The 18163-nt window shown below is 35.8% G+C and overlaps 1 protein-coding gene across 7 annotated transcripts in view; it reads right to left on the reverse strand.

The window, feature by feature from the left end:
• Positions 1-18163, reverse strand: part of ATP2B4 (ATPase plasma membrane Ca2+ transporting 4) — a 152176-nt gene that overhangs the window by 34225 nt on the left and 99788 nt on the right. For 5 of the 7 annotated variants that reach the window (XM_026715647.2, XM_087929481.1, XM_087929475.1 and 2 more), the window contains exons 4-10: positions 13275-13532; positions 11765-11890; positions 10361-10486; positions 7680-7715; positions 5391-5552; positions 4075-4289; positions 2098-2340 (exon numbers count right to left, since the gene is read on the reverse strand). In XM_026715647.2, coding sequence (XP_026571432.1) covers positions 2098-2340; positions 4075-4289; positions 5391-5552; positions 7680-7715; positions 10361-10486; positions 11765-11890; positions 13275-13532 — 1166 coding nt within the window. The remainder of the gene's footprint in view (positions 1-2097; positions 2341-4074; positions 4290-5390; positions 5553-7679; positions 7716-10360; positions 10487-11764; positions 11891-13274; positions 13533-18163) is intronic. The other 2 variants (XM_087929476.1, XM_087929480.1) reach the window with 1 other exon arrangement.

The following is an 18163-nucleotide window of genomic DNA, read 5'->3' on the forward strand; positions in this document are numbered from 1 at the left end:
ACTTTATTTTAATTATCTCATCTCAATTCAAATCATTATATTTATACTTTTGTCTGTCCTGTTTCAATTTCATATTATCTTTTCTTATTAAACAAATTTTTCCTTGTAGTACCAATTGGAGTATGACACCTTTATATCTTTTAATTTTATCCATTCAAACTCTTATTTAAGCTTCAATGTATACCTTTAAGATTATAGCATTCAATATAATACATAACTTCCAATCGAATTCTGCTTGGTACATTCTTAAAATACACACTATATTCTTAAAAAGAAAAAATTATATATATATATATGTAAATAAAACACACATTCCATTCCAATTCAATTCTATCATTAATATTCATTAAAATCTTAATATCTTTAACATTTCTTTTCAATTAAATATCATACTTCCTTGGGAACACTTATAAACTTTCCATAGTTAATTGTTTTTTTTCCATATTTCTCACTTATATTTTTATAAATCATTACTAATAATTAAAACATTCCCATTTAATTCTCTCAATCACTTTAATTCATTTAATCACCTTTCCAAAGTCAAATGAACTACGTAGTTGTTATATTGCCCTTAAAATCAATTCCAATATAGAAATCTGATTCAGAAGATCACTTCTTCTCAATATTAAAGCAAGGGAGAAGCTAAATTCTCCCCTTTCTCTTATCACAATCCTAATAAAACAGAAACTTCCATGAATTCATTTTAAAACAAAACAGGCATTTAACACCTCAAATTGTTTATATCCAATTCCAAACAGTTTTATTAGAAAATAACAAAAATGCAATAGAATTTGTGGCAGGTACTGAACACTAAGAAAAAAAATTTCAAAGAGAAAAAAATGCTAAATTACATTTTAAAAATCATCAGCAAGTTAACAATATGGCTGCTGATTTTAGTGCTGGATACTGATATATCTATGGGGCATGAGCCACATAGGTAAGAACATTACATTTACTTGCACTTTATTTAATAAGTCTTTTCTAGAGATCACGCATGAGCAACAAATGCGCGCCCATACACATTCTGAACCACTTTTCTCCCTAAATATAGAAAGCTGACAGTACTCAGAGGCATCCTTGCAGGAAAAGCAACTGTAAGCTATATACATAGATTAAAGGGGTAGAGCTTGTGCCACAACACTGTTTTTGTCTTTTTAATGAAATGTTGCAGATGCCTCTGATAGTCCTAGTTATTTTTTACCTTTCAGAAATTGAAGACTTAATCTCTTAAAGTTTCATTTTCTATCTGTGAAAAGAATATTAGAATGTTCTTATCTGATTCATTTGTCCTTTGGATTTTTTAAGAAAAGTTCATTCACTCATTTCTCTCTCTCACAGAAATCACTTCCCAATGTTCAGGAGGGAAGTATATTTTGTTAATACTTTTATTGTGAATGTGAAATGAGGAAGAAGAGAAGGATCTTTATCATGTATATACCCTCACACTCAACGCAAGGCAGTGAACATATCTAATACTCTGGTCTCCTATTTTTCTCACAACAACAATCTCTTAAAAGAAATTGTTGTTGTTGTCTTAAAAAGAGAGTGACTAGCCTGAAGTCACCCAGCTGGTTTTCATGCGTAAAGGAGGTATAGAACTCACACTCTCCTGCTTCTAGGCTAGTAACTTGACCACTACACGAAACTGGCTCTCAATATTTCCTAAGCATTAATAATTTAATGATTAATAATGAGGCACAGTGGTTAGAGTGCAGTACTGCAGGCTACTTCTGCTGACTGCCAGCTGCCTGCAATTTGACAGGTTAAATTTCGCCAAGCTCAAGGTTGACTCAGCCTACCATCCTTCTGAGGTGGGTAAAATGAGGACCCAAATTGTTGGGAGCAATATGCTGACTCTGTAAACCGCTTAGAGAGGGCTGTAAAGCACTGTAAAGCGGTATATAAGTCTAAGTGCTATTGCTATTGCTAATTTTCCTCTTCTGTCATATTAAAAAAAAAGGCTTTTTCAAAGGCTCCAAGGCTTACATCCAAAGTTATTAGTGGGCATGTGCAACTAAATGAAACTTAATCCTGATTGTGTACCCTAGACCTGATAAAAGATATTAAGTATTAACCCCCAAATAAACTAGAACTTACCAAGATTTTAGAGGTATAGGCTGAATTTATTGAAACACCATTGACAATAAGGTCCAGGACTTTGGGAAGAATAGCTTCTGGGTCAGGAATCTGTCGGTAGTGGGTATCTCCCACATAAGCTTGCACCACAGTCATTCGATTCATGGTAAGGGTCCCAGTCTTATCTGAGCAAATAGCGGTGGCATTTCCCATTGTCTCACAAGCATCCAGATGCCGAACCAGATTGTTATCTTTCATCATTTTCTGTGTTAGAGAAACATTAAAAAAATACTGAAACAGATTCAAACTACTCAGTGGCACAGAGAAGATTGGTAATCAAATTAACATGAAGATGCACATATCAGAATAGGAATGAATAAAATAAAAGATTTTTAAAAAACAAAACAATAAACTAGGGCTGTCAAACTCGGGCCCGTATGCATCACATGCTGGCCACGCCCATGCCCATGCCCACGCCCGGTTTAGCAAATGGAAAAAAAAAGTCCTGATCTGTCACGTGATGCCACTGTGACGTGAGTTTGACATCCCTGCAATAAACCACAACTTTCAACAATGCATCTAGAAATTTTCCATCCCCTATTGTATAATATGGTAAAATTAACATCAGAAGACTATATGGATACAAATCTCTTTTTGTATCTAGAAAACTTTTTGTATCTAGAAAAGGCAGGCGATCCAATGAGTGAAGGAAGCAGATGTAACATTTGAACTAAATATCAGGATTGGTATAGCTGCTGTTAATGTTAATACTGTAAAACTGTTTTTCAAAATTCATCTAGTTACAGAACTACAGACATGTCTGCCTAGAATTCTCTTGCATATTTTTGCTTTTTTAATTTTTCCAAAATAACATTCTTTCAAACATCAAAATATATATTTAAAATCCACTTCATAAAATCACATTTGTAATGCCTCATATTGTGATGTCCAAAAATATAAGTAAAAATATAAATCCACTATCAAGTTGTGTTTATCTATTAATGATGCAACCACATGTTCTCAATAACACTACAGAAATGTTTTTCAACTTTTCAACTTCTGAGTCTTATCTGGAATTCTCCCATTCAAATTCTGTTTTAAAATTTTTAACAGTAATTTCATTAAAAACAACAACTATAAAAGTAAAAATTTCAAACTAAAAAAATGGAAAAAAAATGCAGAAAAAAGCAAGAAAATAGACAAAATAGAAAAGGAAGAAAAATAAGAAAACAGTAGAGAAAGAAAATATATAAAGAAATATGTTTCCCTGTTATCTCAAGTATAACAGTTTTAGTAACTTATCACTTTCTCTTAAAATACAACAAATAATCTCTTCTTCCCATATCCTACCTGTAAAAAATCCTTAAAACCTTATCATTTAAGTCATGATCAGCAAAAATACATTAAGAGTTACCAGAGATAACAACCAATCATCAATCTCAAACTTGATCAAATAAATCAACTCATCAAATCAACAATTCATTCCTTTTACTTTAAATAATCTGGACCTTTAGTCTCTTCAAATAATACTGTAAAACTTGATTACTTTTTTTTTCTTCTCCTCACAAAACTCATCCAAGCTTTAACAAGCCTCTTTTGTAAATCTAATATAAGAATATTTTCCATGTCACTCTCTTGTACGGTTATTTGTATACCCTTTTAATGATTAAGACATCAGCTAGGTTCTTATTCTAGACAAGCTCAACCTGCTTAATTTTCAAACAAAATATCACAGACAGGTGTTGCCATCTGTTCAGTAAGATACACGTCTACTTTTTTAAAAGAATGCATCTTATTGAAGAAACAAGGCAGAATAAATTTACAAATGAACGCAAATGTATTTCATTGCATCTTATGTCCCTTATCCTACACCCAAACTTAGCCTTTTCACAGTAAGAACCAAGTACAGTAATTTAACAATGCATCCCAGCCCATCCAACGTCCTGTCATGTCTAGATCCAAAAGCCTTAGAATTTCCTGCGGAGTTCCTATTCTCACCTTCACAGAGTAGGCCAAAGAAATAGTGACAGCCAGGGGCAGGCCTTCAGGAACAGCTACTACTAGCACAGTGACACCAATAATGAAGAACTTGACAAAGTACTGGATATAAATGGGAGTACATTCAGCCAGCCATGATCTTCCTTGAATCCCAAAAGTGTCGATCACAAAATATAGCACCAAAATAATAACTGTGATTGCTGACATAATCAATCCTGAGGAGGAGGAAGAGAAAAAAAATGGTCACAAAGGGCTATTTCCAGCAGATTACAGTATTGACTGCATTATGGATATAACTGGAAGTAAGGCAGCAGATCTGGGCTAAGGCTATTTTATTAAAACAGGAAATGTGCATTCTTCCAGATATCGTTGGAAATATCATTTTTGTGTCCATACTTAATGTCAGTTCATGTCAGTCATATAGATATTCTAAGCTTAATATGTTACCTGAGAAGGTTGGCAAGCAACAAAACTGGAAAACATTTCCATCAGGGGCGAGTTATGCCACATGAGCTAAAGTTGAGTCTGATTCATATGCGGTAAAAATACACTAAACTAGAGAAATATTATACTGAAATACTGAAAAACTGTGTAGAACCTATGTCCTGTAGTATTTGAACTCAGATTGCAAATTCTGCTGATTCATTTATTTCTGGCTTTCTCGAAACTTACCATACCATACCATACTATATGGTACTGTACCATTCATACTGTTAGGAATGATAGTCACCTAACAGTTGGGTTGGCAACATAGAAACCAGGATAGTCATTTAATACTGTTGTATCTTTAAGAGAATGTTGTAATTATGATTGGCTGAGGTTCCTCTAACGGCCATAAGATGGAGCCAGAAACCTGATTTGTTCTTTTTTGCATTTCTTTCACTTTCCTTTTGCCTGATCGTCATTCTGCTTGAATTGCTGTGAGTCTTGCAACTATTCGCAAACTCCATTTACTGAACTTTGTTTATGACACTGGTAAAGAAAAGGACTTCGTTTTTAGATTATCCCTGGACTGATTATTTTGAATACTAACTGCTTTAACTGCATATGATTTGGACTGTTTGTTGGACTTTGTTTACCTGTTTACAGGAAATAAAACTTACATTTTACTATTCAGTGTATCTGTGTGCTGTTGTGTTATTCATCACCACTCTCACTATGTTTCCCTGAGTGCAGTCATTCTCCTAACGGGGAATACCTCAACACATACCATACCACACTATACCATACTGTACCATACATCATACCACACCAAACTAATCATATCATCTGAGTCTAGTCTTATAGACAATCACTAAGCCATTTGATGTACTCACCTGCTTTTCCAATCTGAACTGCCAGGCGGGTAAGCTTTCCCTGCAACACTGATTTCTCCTTCTTTGGGACCTTCACCTTTTTCTTCTCTTTCTCCTCATTTTCCACCCCTTCTTGGCTTTTCAGTGGTTGGATCTCCAGGGCCACTCCATCCTGAGTTTTGGCTGAATCCAGGATGAAACAAACATGCAGTGAATGAGAAGAACACTCATAAAAACATTTCAGATGCAACAGAAAGAACAAGAAAAATGGCAGAGTAAGAGAGAAAGAATCCCAGCACATGGGAACCCCAACAGCACTCACGGAAACTTGGTAATTTGGAAACCTAGAAAATCAGGCAGTTCTGCTCCACATTCCTGTGGAACTGGTGACTAAAGCAGATTGTGAAAATCCCCCCCCCCCTTAATTAAATATGTTTCAACAGTTAACTTGCCTATACCAGGAACGAAGGACAGCCTTGATAAGAAGGTTTTGGGGGCTGGCTTCCTGAGTGCCTCAAATGTCTATGCAAGGCATCTCCTCTATTAGCATTTCTATAATATGTGTTCGTCAGGATTCATTTCACTGAGGTAGTAAAAATGAAAAATCTAATCTGTGAGCAGCTACAAAGTTTGAAATTAAACCTAGAATTTTGTTGTTGAACAAAGCCACTGTTGTCAACTTGAGAGACAACCATAACCAACCAAGCTAAATTTAGCCTACATAGATGAGAAAGTGAAAAACAGCACCTGTCCAGTCTTTATGGATGGTTTATGGTTTGAGAAATTAATGCAAAAGAAACATATAAGCTATTCAAATTTCTCCACTCTTAATAGAGGGGAAGGTCCTTATTAAAAATAACTAAAGTAAATAAGTATTATAAATTCTTTCTTTAAATTGTGATTTCAAAGGTATATTCTAGAAATGAATTCAAAAGCTATAAAGATTATTTTCTGATCAGGCCATATCTTTTAAAACTACTGTCTTCACACTTATATAGGTATCACATCTTGAGGGTGGGGAGGAGGAGTAAGAGGAGAGGAAGGTTAATTATAAAGAGGTTAGGACTGGGTCAGTCAATGAGAAATGAATCAGTTAGTCTGTTCAACCTCCCCTTCACCCATCCCTTCTAAGCTCTGTGACTCCATTCCTAATATTTTTGGAACTTCTAAAAATATAGTTGGCAGATCCTCAACTGGTGCATATCAGCGTAACTGCAGCAATTTATTTACCTACCAAAATCAGAGATTCAATCCCCAAATCCACAGAATTAATAAGAGCTTAAAAAAAACTAAAATCAAATGATGTAGGCTTTTATAATATGCACTTCTTTTAATTATTTATTGCTCATTGGGGTATTTGTATGCACTGAGAATTATTTTATGCAGACTGAAATATAAATTTCTCATCAATAAACAAAGGCAAAATGCCATCAATTCCCCAAATCATGTGGGTTCAGAAAAATGTGGGCAGTACTGCCCAATAACTGATTTGCACAGTTAGGATTTATGGACATGATGGGAAAGGGCAAGGAAGAGGATAATCAATGCCAAAATAATCCAAGATTTCAAGGTCAGAAGGAGGGAAAACTCAAAACTGTGGAGAAAAGGAAGAAAAAGAGAAAGGCAAGAAGGAGAACAGACAGGTACAGAAATGAGCTTCTTCACCATAGCCTGGAAAGAACAGGGGGTGATACATATCAGAAAATAAACACTCACTTTGATTCAAAAGCCCATGAGAAGAACAGAGTGCAATGAATACCTATGCTGGACCCACCACACAAGGTTCTGATTTTTATTTTTTATTTTAAAAAAGATCAGATTTGGAACTGGAGATAGAAAGCCAACCAACATCATCTTGGGAAGTAAGTAATTATCCCAATTGTATAGGAACTCACTTCATATCAAATAGTCTTTCATGCATATTTAACTAAGAGATTTCCATAAAGGTTTTACATCTTTTGTGTTTTGTTTTAAAAACATGGTACAGTGGCCTAGTTCTTAGAGTGCGTGAGGCATGCATGCAGATACCAAGGCATACACCTCATAGCATCGGCTCAAAAATTCAGTGCTCAACTAGATGAAGATTGTGTAGTACTAGATATGGAATTCTCCCAAGTAAGGATGGCTATACAATGGATAGAAAAAAGAGTGGCGGGTGATAAGCATTGTGGTAATCATGACACTCTCTTCTAGAACAACAAGGCGAGATTCCCGCCGTAGCGACAAAGAGCACAGACTCATGGGAAGAAGGAAGGAGGAATGCTCAGTAGTTAGTGTGGTGCTGGTTCAAAGGATGGAGAGGCTGGTTACCTTTGTTGCGATTTTCAGGGGCTCCGGTTTTTTTACCTGTTTAGACAAAGAGAGAAAGGGTGGAGCACTGAGCGCATGATTCTTGACTCTGATGTCCCTGATGGTGAGGGCACCTTTATGTGGGAACTCAGTGCTCTTATGCGGAGGTTGCAGATATCGAGAGGTAAGCTATACTTGATAGAACTGCCATCTGGACTGACACATGCAAAAGGCCCAGAGAAGTTCAATGTTTCTCCAACTAATTGCCATTATGAACTCCCTCTTTTCAATTCTTGTACTCACTCTACTGAAAACAAGCAATTATAGGAACAACAATTTGAATCAATGGAATAATTTGCTGTTCAGAGTGACAGATTGTATTATGACTGAGCTATCAGCACTAAATATTAAGGATCAGTTCTTACACTGAACTCCACTAAGTTAATTTTTTTCAACAGTGTGGGGACGACATGTTTTTTTTCCTATCACGCTGAGCTTAACACTACAACATCTATAATACAACTCATAGCTCACAGAGTCTGATAGGAGTGAGGTACACTCCACTTTGTGGAGCTATGTGGAATAGGGGAATAGAAAGATCGGGCTCTACTCCCTTGAGCATCATGCTCCCTGTTGCTGTCATGATGAATTCTCTATTTCAATCCATATCAAAAGGAAAGACAGGGGACTTCAAGAAAATACTCATTTATTATTAATGCCTAGAATGTTCTACCTGCAGATTTATTCTTTGGCCTCAAGGAGAAGATATCACAGCTATTTCTGCTGAGGTCTGGGTAAGAGTCATCTTGAATGGAAGCTGTGAATCCCCACCCACCCCCCACCCTGAAAGGAAAAGATAAAGGAGCAGCTACAGCCCAAATGTTTTCCATTTCACTCATTTGTGTATTAAAATAAAAAATAGGAAAAATAAGCAACTTCTGCTTACAGGGGTAGATAGAATGACCTCATCTGGCTACTAGCAAAACTGCACCACCATCTTTCCTCAGTCTTAGCCTCATTAAGTCCTGTCCTTTTAACACTGTTTCAGTGGGGTGATGTTGGAGAAGCTATCAGCAGATCATTTTTGCATATCCCTTGGCTGGCCAAGATGGAATTAAAACTCAGATGCCTCTTATGTTATGAGCAAATCAGACCAGCAAGCAGGTTTTTGTTTTCATAAACCACATACCAAAGTTCTGTTTTCTTTGTCTTTAGTTGAAAGCAAAAAAAGCTTCAAAATCTTATTTGGATAAGCTACCATGCACAATGCTTTGTGATTTAATAGAGGCTGAGTAGTCCAGGAGAGGTTGTTAAAATTGTTTGGGTTCAGATTAATTATTTTGTAATAAACACATACACTGATCACATTTACCATTCTCTAGTGATTGTTGCTCAGCGTGAGCTTATTTCACAATATGGAAATATGAATGACACATTTAAGAGGATTGCTCCAAGTATGAATAAGTTTGCATTAAGTAGTGGGTGCAGTAATGATTCCTCTTTAATAAAAATTTAGTCACATGGACTGTGGAAACCACTCTACACTAGCCAAAATCAATGCTAGGTTGAAGGAAAAAATAATAGAATGTCCCTACAAAATGCATCTTCTTAAGTAAATGTTTCAAAGAGATCTGGTTTAAACAATAACCTAGAGAAATGTGTATTTATCTTTTGCGTGTACAATCTTTTGGATGAGGAATTTTATCATGCTCCTGATACATCAACTTTATTTTTTAAGAGTGAAAGTACATAAAAAAGTTCCACTAAAGATATATATACACCACCGAAAACATGTTACCAGAAACTTCAGGGAAGTTCATCCAAGCAGGAGACAAAAGCAAGAGTTCTCTATACCACTATTTGACCCCAAGTAACTTGATGTGCATAGCTATAATATGATCACGGTTACATATTCAATTGACCTTAGTTGCGATCTTAATAATTTTATTCTGGGATGAGAAACCTATAGTTCCTTAGTGTGTCCATAGTGGTGTGTCCATAGTAAACAAGTTATAATTGAAGGGCCATGGATGCTCATCCTTGCTATCTGTTAAGAGCAAACCTGTTTCTGTCAAGTGCCAATTGGTAGGCAGGGAAAAATGTATCAAAGTAAAAGATGTATCAGCAGGATTTTTCTTCTAAGATTTGTAGTAGTACCACAAAACCAATACAAACAAAAAAAAGGTGCCCTCAAATGGTAGTAGAGAAGTAAACAATCTTATGTCAACTGGATATGCTCACTTGTCATAGAAAGCAGGCCTGGTATTAAAAATAAAGGATTTGGGTGGGGGAAGGAGGCAATATAATGGGATATTTTGTAAAAGTACATGTTGTCCAACACCCTATACGCAAGTACTTGGCACCACAACTGCTCATTTCAGGTCCCCTTGTCTTTTTCAAAATTCACTTGTGCTTGATGCAGATGATGACTCAATAGACAAAAATCTGCATGTTGTTTCCAAAACCAACTTTTAGATGACAATCTTCTATTGTCTCTATTTCTTGGCATTATTGAGTTACTAGTGATCTGTGAGCATGATTCTTGACCCTCTAATCTCTGGCATGCACAGTGCCGATTACATGTTGCATTTATAATAAGATGCTTAAACCTTCAGGTTTTACCCCCTTATAAAATTCAAAAACTTCCAATGTCACTAAGGAACTTCACGCCACCAACATCAAGAATGGCTTATGGCTCTTACCTTTCTTGGCTTTTTTCTCCTCATCCCCTTCACTGGCGCCCAAAAGAGTAAAAATTATTCCAGTCTGTGAGTTGATACCCACAGCAGTCACCACCATTCGACCAGAGCCCTCCATTACATGAGTGCCTAACAAGAACAATAGGTGAAGCATGGGAGAGGAAGAAAAAAAAGAGGCAATGGATAAAACAATAGAATCAATTCCAAAATATAACCTAAAAGATGTTCACATCATATCTGGAAGATGAAATTTAATCTCTAGATCACTTGTTCGCATTGATGTACATGCATGCATGAATTTCCTGTCTGTGCTAGCTTCAATATTCATAGTGCATATAATACATGCAAGGAAATATATACATAATGACGATTGAATAACTTTTTTATTTTTTAAAGCATGAAAGGCTCAATCCCATTGGCCAACAAGAGTTGGATAAGACTAATTCTTTTACTAAAGCATTCTTGAATGTTGTTATGCTACTTCTCCAGGAAGAAGTAGAAGTTGAGGGATGCTATAGAGAATGTGATGACCCATAGTCTCTCAAAATAACCCAAAACCCCAAACATATATTAAAGTCCGGAAAGGCCTTTAACTTAACTTCACTGTTTTAATTAGGCATAGTTTAAAGTCACAAAAATAAATGAGGCAAAAACGAAACCAAAACAAACTGCATTAACGAGAGTTCCAAAGCAAGCCAAGATAACTAATCATACATTCCAGGAAGATAACCGAGGAGAGTCCATGGGAAGAAAGCCGGGAAAGATAAACCTCTTTCAAAAAAAACCCAATAAACTTTGACTATGGCAATTCTGACTACGCAGTTACAAACTTATATACATAGCTCCCAGCTTCAAGCCACGAGGAGGATCATGGTAATCTCCTCCTGAGTAGACCTCGCTTTTCCCTGATCCTCTCCTCCCTGCGTGACCTAGGATGGATAGGGGATGGGTCTGGATCCTCCTCTGATTGCTCAGCCGGCCTCTGCCCTTCCCCAGCCTCCTCCACCACCCCTGGAGCCACACTCCCACTCCCTGTTGGCTGTTCCTCCTCTTCCTCAGAGTCAGACTCCACCAGGGGCATGACAGAGAATCAAGTATTCAGTATGATTATGCTACAGCTTTATAGTCAAAAAGAATGGACCAGATGAGTGAAGCTTGTACATGAGATGGTTCAAAGATCCCTGTGAAAAGCAAAATAAATGTTGAATGTTTCCCAGAATAAACATGTGGAAAATCTTGCCTAGCTTATCCTAGAGAATAATAAAACAGCTTCTTTACTACACAACTACCGGCATTTTCATAAGGGCAATTATCAGCGTACGGGATATATTTGCACCTAGGTCCAAAAGGCTCAAGAGATCTGAACTATAAATAAAGTTCCAATTTCCTGCAACCTGACAGACTTACCAGAAAGCAGCATAGGGTCTTTATCCAAAGATTTCTTCACTTGGTCAGATTCCCCAGTCAGAGAGCTCTCATCAATTTTCAAATCATTTCCTTGAATCAAAATGCCATCTGCTGGCAACAGATCCCCTAAAAAAGTCAGAAAAGCAACAGATCACCAAAGTTTTCTACACCAAATCAAGGCTTTAGAAAATCCATCAAGCCAAAGCCAAATTAACTTTTGTATTTTTTTTTAAGCTTAACTGAGGACAGAGAGGGGCATGTAGTCATTACTGGAAATGCAATATGTTAGGCAGCATCAATTTTGCTGAATTCAGCAATAATAGGAAAAAAAATTCCTGCCTGTACTCAACTAATTTGCTTTGGAAAAAAATAAAGTTTAATTCCAATTGCACTGAGAGAGAGAGATAAATTGAGTTTCCACAAGCTGTGTTCCTGCTAAGCATTATTCCCTTTGCATGTAAGAATTCCATTAGGAATTGAGGAAAATCCATCCACCCTTCATCTGTGAGACATAATTGCAATTCCACAAACAAATAAGGGAAATTCAGATAAGCAAGTATATTTTGAAGGCTTTGAAAGAGGGTAGTCATCAGGACACATTCATGTAATTAATAAAATAATATTCAATGTTAAAATTTTTTTATACAAGTTTCATTTGAACAACATAACATAAGGTTATCCAAAGTGCAAAGTTTATATATCTGCTTTCCTGCTTGTATTCTTTCCTATATGCCAATTTTTCAATATCACTTCTAATCAATCTCTTTTTCACAAGAGACCATACATTCACTAGGCCCAAGAGAATTATATAACTGGTTGAATTTCATTCATGTGAACCCTACATATATATATATATATATACACACACACACACATACATACGGTATATAACCTTTTTCTGCACCTCATAGCCTTTTTCCCAAAGGGCTTCATGGTACATCCTGATGCTGAACCCATGTACTTCTTCCAGACAGATAAGCACTGCATCTCCTAAACATCTTATATTTCCTATAGGAGAATGATGCTGGAAGGTCAGCACGGTGCATCTTGGAATAATGCTGTCTTTATTAAGCTGCAGATGAACTACACTGCTGATCTTCTCATCCCATTTTAGTTAAGTGTTGAACAGCAGCAGAAAATTGAGGAAATAAGGACTGGAGCTGGGCTTTCTGTGCATATGAGTGCAGAAAGAAAGAAAATAGGAGCACAGCAATTTTTTAATGTAGACAACACACATGGTATCTTGACTCACATAGGTTGTACAGTATCATCCCTCTCATCATGATACTTCTCCCAGCAGGAAGCAAGGAGTTGGATGCGCATGAGATATTTCCATGGATGGCAAAGATTGTTCACGTGGCTTGTGAATGATAACTGACAAACCTAGAAGCAGCATCTATGTCTTAATGTGTATATGTCCCTTTGGTTTTAATCGCACAGTGATAACCATAAGCACAGTGATAATTTCAATACATGAAAAAAATATTCTGGAAAATTTATAGTTACTCACCATATTTGATTTGAGCAATGTCCCCAACCACAATCTCAGCTACAGGAATTTGGATCACCTGTCCCTTACGGATGACAGTAAATTTCTGCTCCTGCTCGATGCGACTCTGCAGACCCCGGAATTGTTTCTCTTTGCTCCAGTCATTGAAAGCTGTGACCAACACCACAATAATAACTGAGAAGAGGATGGCTGCTCCCTCAATCCAGCCAGCCTGAGCTTCACCTTCATCTTCTGCGCTGCCCTTTGCTTCTCCACATACTTCCAAGAGAAAAGAATGGTTTAAAATAATACTATGTTGAAATAATACTTGGAGAATCACAGAATCAGTATTTTAGACAGACTCAAACTTGTTATATTCCATAATAATTCTACAGACAACATTAAATACAAAGAAGGCAACATTTTTGTTTACTAGCACTTTGAATCCAAAAGCCGAAATGAAAAAATATATATACATCATTTTGTAAAGATTCTAGAGATATTTATCTGTGAACAAACTTCACAGGGTGTAATAAGCTTCAACTACTGAAGGTAATTGCAAAAATATATTCTTAGCTTTACTACGACAATGATTGCAGAAAAATAACCCATCAATCTATATCAGCTTCATGATTAAAGTAGAATTAATTCATTGAAATAATAAGAACTGATGAAGAATCAAAGGTATTGAAGTATGTTAATAACACTTTAAGGGATATCTAAGACACATAAAAATGTCAAACTGTTCCATTCCAGAGGTAGTCTGGCTCTGAAATCGTTGATTTTTTTAGAATTACTTCCAAAGCAATTTTCAAATGAAATCATTCAAAAAAAAATCCAGCAATACAATGCAATAAATATAACTACAATTCAAAACCATGAAGTACTGTATAAAAATAGAGTAGTTAATAATAAAATTTATACAACTGAACAAAAAAGGCTTTTAATTCTTGTCCACATTGTGAACCCCTTTGATCTCAATAAAAAAGATCATTTCATACAGTAGGCATCTCAATCACGAATGATTCTGTGTAGCATGATAAGGAAGGATATTTCCTCAAAAAACAAAGGCTAGGTAGGCCAGTAAAATGGTCTTGCATGGAAGAAAGTGCCGCTGGTCCAGATCAGTTGAAGACCTCTCTATTCTCATGCAACATCCCTACTATATAAGATGTCTTAGTTAGCAGTGGGCTTCTGAGTTCAATTTAAGGTGTTCTGAAATAAGCAAAACTGAATGATCCCTGAAGTCACAACATTGTCATAAATCCTTTGATCAAAAAAGGCACAACTGGAAGAAACCACTGTTGCAGTAGGCAAGTTAAGAAGGTTTTTAAAAATTACATTGAAAGGAAGAGAAAGCCTCTTAGCTCTAAAGTTAAGTAACATAAGCTGGTCTGTTTTGCCACCATCTGGAATACGTTATGACTATTTTAAGCTTTACAAAACAGAGTAACAGAGTTGGAAGGGACCTTGTAGATCATCTAGTCCAACCCCCTGCCCAAGCAGGAGGCGCTATACCATTTCTGACAAATGGCAGTCCAACCTCTTCTTGAAAGTCTCAAGTGATGAAGCTCCCACAACTTCCAAAGGCAAGCTGTTCCATTGGTTGACTGTTCTGTCAGAAAATTTCTCCTTATTTCCAGGTTAAATCTTTCCTTGTTCAGTTTCCATCCATTATTCCTTGTCTGGTCTACAGGTGCTTTAGAAAATAGTTTGCCCCCTTCCTCTCTGTGGCAGCCCCTCAGATATTGGAACACTGCTATCATGTCTCCCCTAGTCCTTCTCTTCACTAGACTAGCCAAGCCCAGTTCTTGTAACTGTTCTTCATATGTTTTAGTCTCCAGTCCCCTAATCATCCTGGTTGCTCTTCTCTGCATTTTTTCTAGAGCCTCAGCATTTTTTTTATAGTGTAGTGACCAAAACTGGATGTAGTACTCTAGGTATGGTCTTACTTAGGCTTTATAGAGTGGTATTAATACCACTTGATCTTGATTGTATCCCTCTGTGAATGCAATTTAGGATTATATTGGCTTTTTTGGCTGCTGCTGCACGTTGCTGACTCATATTTAGCTGGTGGTCCACTAAGACTCAAAGATCCCTCTCAGAATTACTGCTGGTAATCCTGGTTTCACCCAGTCTATATGTATAATTTTTTTTTTGTATGAGTGTAGGACTTTACTTTTCTCTACATTGAATTTCATTTTGTTAGATAGGGCCCAGTGTTCAGGTCTGTCATGATACATCTGGGTCTTGAGCCTGTCTTCTAGGGCGTTAGCTATTCCTGCAAGCTTAGTGTCATCTGCAAATTTGGTAAGTTCCCCTTCTCTCTAAAACTCATCTTGCTGCTCCCTGTTTTAGTGGACAACAAAATAGAGCCAATGTTTGGCATTAAAGAACTACTTGCTCTCCCACAAACCTTACCAACATGCAGAGTCCCTTTCAGGAAACCTTTCCTCAGCCCTTTGCTTCCTGAATTTTCTAGAGGACCCTCAGGAAATGCTCCTTCTTGCTTGAGGCATTCAATGTTTGGAAAAGGAGGTCCTCTCAACAGCCAATCATCTGTCTTTTAAATGCCAAAGACAGACAACATTTTGTTTTCCCAGGCATCTAAAAAACTACCATCTGATTCTGCCACTGTGAGGTTCTCCTGTACTTGTAGCATCTTCTTTTGTTCCATTACTTTATTAGTTTATTCCTGATGCTGATTGTTAGCTTCTTGAGAATATATGGCCCTTTTCTTTGTGGTGTGCCTGTTCCAATCTAACAACCATGGGTATACACAAACACTTAAATAAAATAAATATTACTAATAATAATACTCATAATACTAGCTTTTACAGCAGGAAAGTGCTAAAGAATTATTCTAAGAAAAACTATTGCTTCTCTAGCAATAAAATAGTTATATCAAATATTTTAAGATGCAGAGAAAATGAAGCACAGAATCTTTTTCCACATGAGAATTTGAGAGAATTTAAATATAGGAATGATGGCTAGAATCAATCTGGAATCATTGAAATTTATTTGTTTCTTAAATCTTATAACAGACCTATTACAGATAAGAATTTCCTTTCCCTCATGCCAAGGAATTTGTTTTCTTTCTGTTTTTTTTTTAAATTCCTGCTGCCTAATATAGTTGTCCTTCAAAATTAATTTAAGGCATGTTTAAATTTTAAGCATACCTGCTTGATTTTGGAAGGATTTAAGTTCCTTGAGATTACTATTATATATATGGCTCAATAGTAATTATATTCAAATAAAAATGTTTTAATTCTATCAAAATCAACATTTCAATAAGCAATATTTAAAAACAAAGCTATAAGTTAAACAGTGGTACGTCAAAAGAAAAAGATATTAATATCTTAAAAGTGTCTCAAAAATTAAATCATAAAATGAATTACTTATATAATCAATCAATCAATCAATCAGTCTATTACAGTCTTACACCAGAGACCAGAATAAAAATGCTCAGTAGATATACAATTAAAAATTCTAGTATAAAATATAAATAACAATTAAAATCTATAATAAAATCCAGCCTTCTCAATTATACTTGGTCTAACTATACTAAAATTACAATCCATAAACTATGTGGCCTGTTGTAGGTTCAATGCTAAAAGGGAAAAGACTAAGCAATTCAAAGGTTTTGTCACATTTGTTAATGTAACTATAGTGGAGAAGACATTGTTTGCGACGAATCCCCAGTGCTGCTGCACAGAATTTGGCCATCTGAACTGTAGTTATGGACTGTTGCTTGTGTAAAATAAATCAGCTAAAATTATCTAGAATATTTAATTTCTGTCTCCGTTTATGTGTTTAAGATTGTATAAATATTTGTGCAACTGGAAGACAATGAGTTATTTCAATTTAAAAAAAATAGTGAAAACTGAAGTGATTTAGAGAGAATTAACAGACTCTATTTATAGAATGAGTTTAATAAACCATAAAAATGTTTTATAAAATCACATTGAAGATCAAGAGTCAAATTATCTTTTTTGAGAGGACCAAGTTATCTGAAATAAATAATTCCAAGAAAAAGAAATGCATCCAAATCCTTCTGTGAAAGAAGTACAAATCAAATAGAAGAAATACAAATCAAAGGAAGGAAAGAGAAGAAGGCCAGCTGTAAGGATTCAATGGTGTACCACTGGAAGATCTGAAGGTCTCAATTTACGATGGATCATTCTGAAGGTCTTATCTATGTGATCACTAAGAATTGTCATCAGTCTGATGGCACATAAGCAGCCAATTAAAGGAACCAATAGAAAATGACAACAGCTAGGCAAGTTATTACAAGTTGGCACATCCAGCAAAAAAAATATTCCATTTGTGATAAGATAGAATAGCCTAGGGAATATTGGTATTTGTCTGTGAGATAAGGGTATCCTAAAACCATTTCATATACTGATAATACTTATAAACATACAAACAAATCTGAATATGTAAACAAGTCAGACTTATAGCATTTTAAGCCTCCTTTCTGTGAGAGTTACAGCAGTCAACTGTAAAGCAAACAGCTAAGTGCCTAATTTGTCACCTGTTTTTCCATTCAAATTGTTTTATAGATAAAATGACTTGCTATTCCAATTAAAAAATGTATTCAGAAGGGCATTCCACAATTTATGAAATTAATTTGGCAAAAGAAATGCAATTCTCAAGTTACAATCAAAAATTTGGAAACATCTAGCATAACAGCCTGACAGTTTGAACAGGTTTTGGTCTTTAAAAAAAAACTAAATGGCAGCAGCAAAATGTCAAATGAAATTTAATGCAATGAGAGCAAAATAATGCACAATGCAAAGAGCTATTTAACCTAAGTATAGAATACTGAGCTCTAGAAACAGATTTTGGAGTCACTGCACGTTGTTGAAATTGCTCCCAAAGATTCTGTTAATACAGGGGACAGATCCATG

Source organism: Pseudonaja textilis, chromosome 3 (assembly GCF_049901715.1).
Source record: "Pseudonaja textilis isolate UNSWEBS1 chromosome 3, rPseTex1.2, whole genome shotgun sequence".
NCBI classification, from domain to species: Eukaryota; Metazoa; Chordata; class Lepidosauria; order Squamata; family Elapidae; genus Pseudonaja; species Pseudonaja textilis.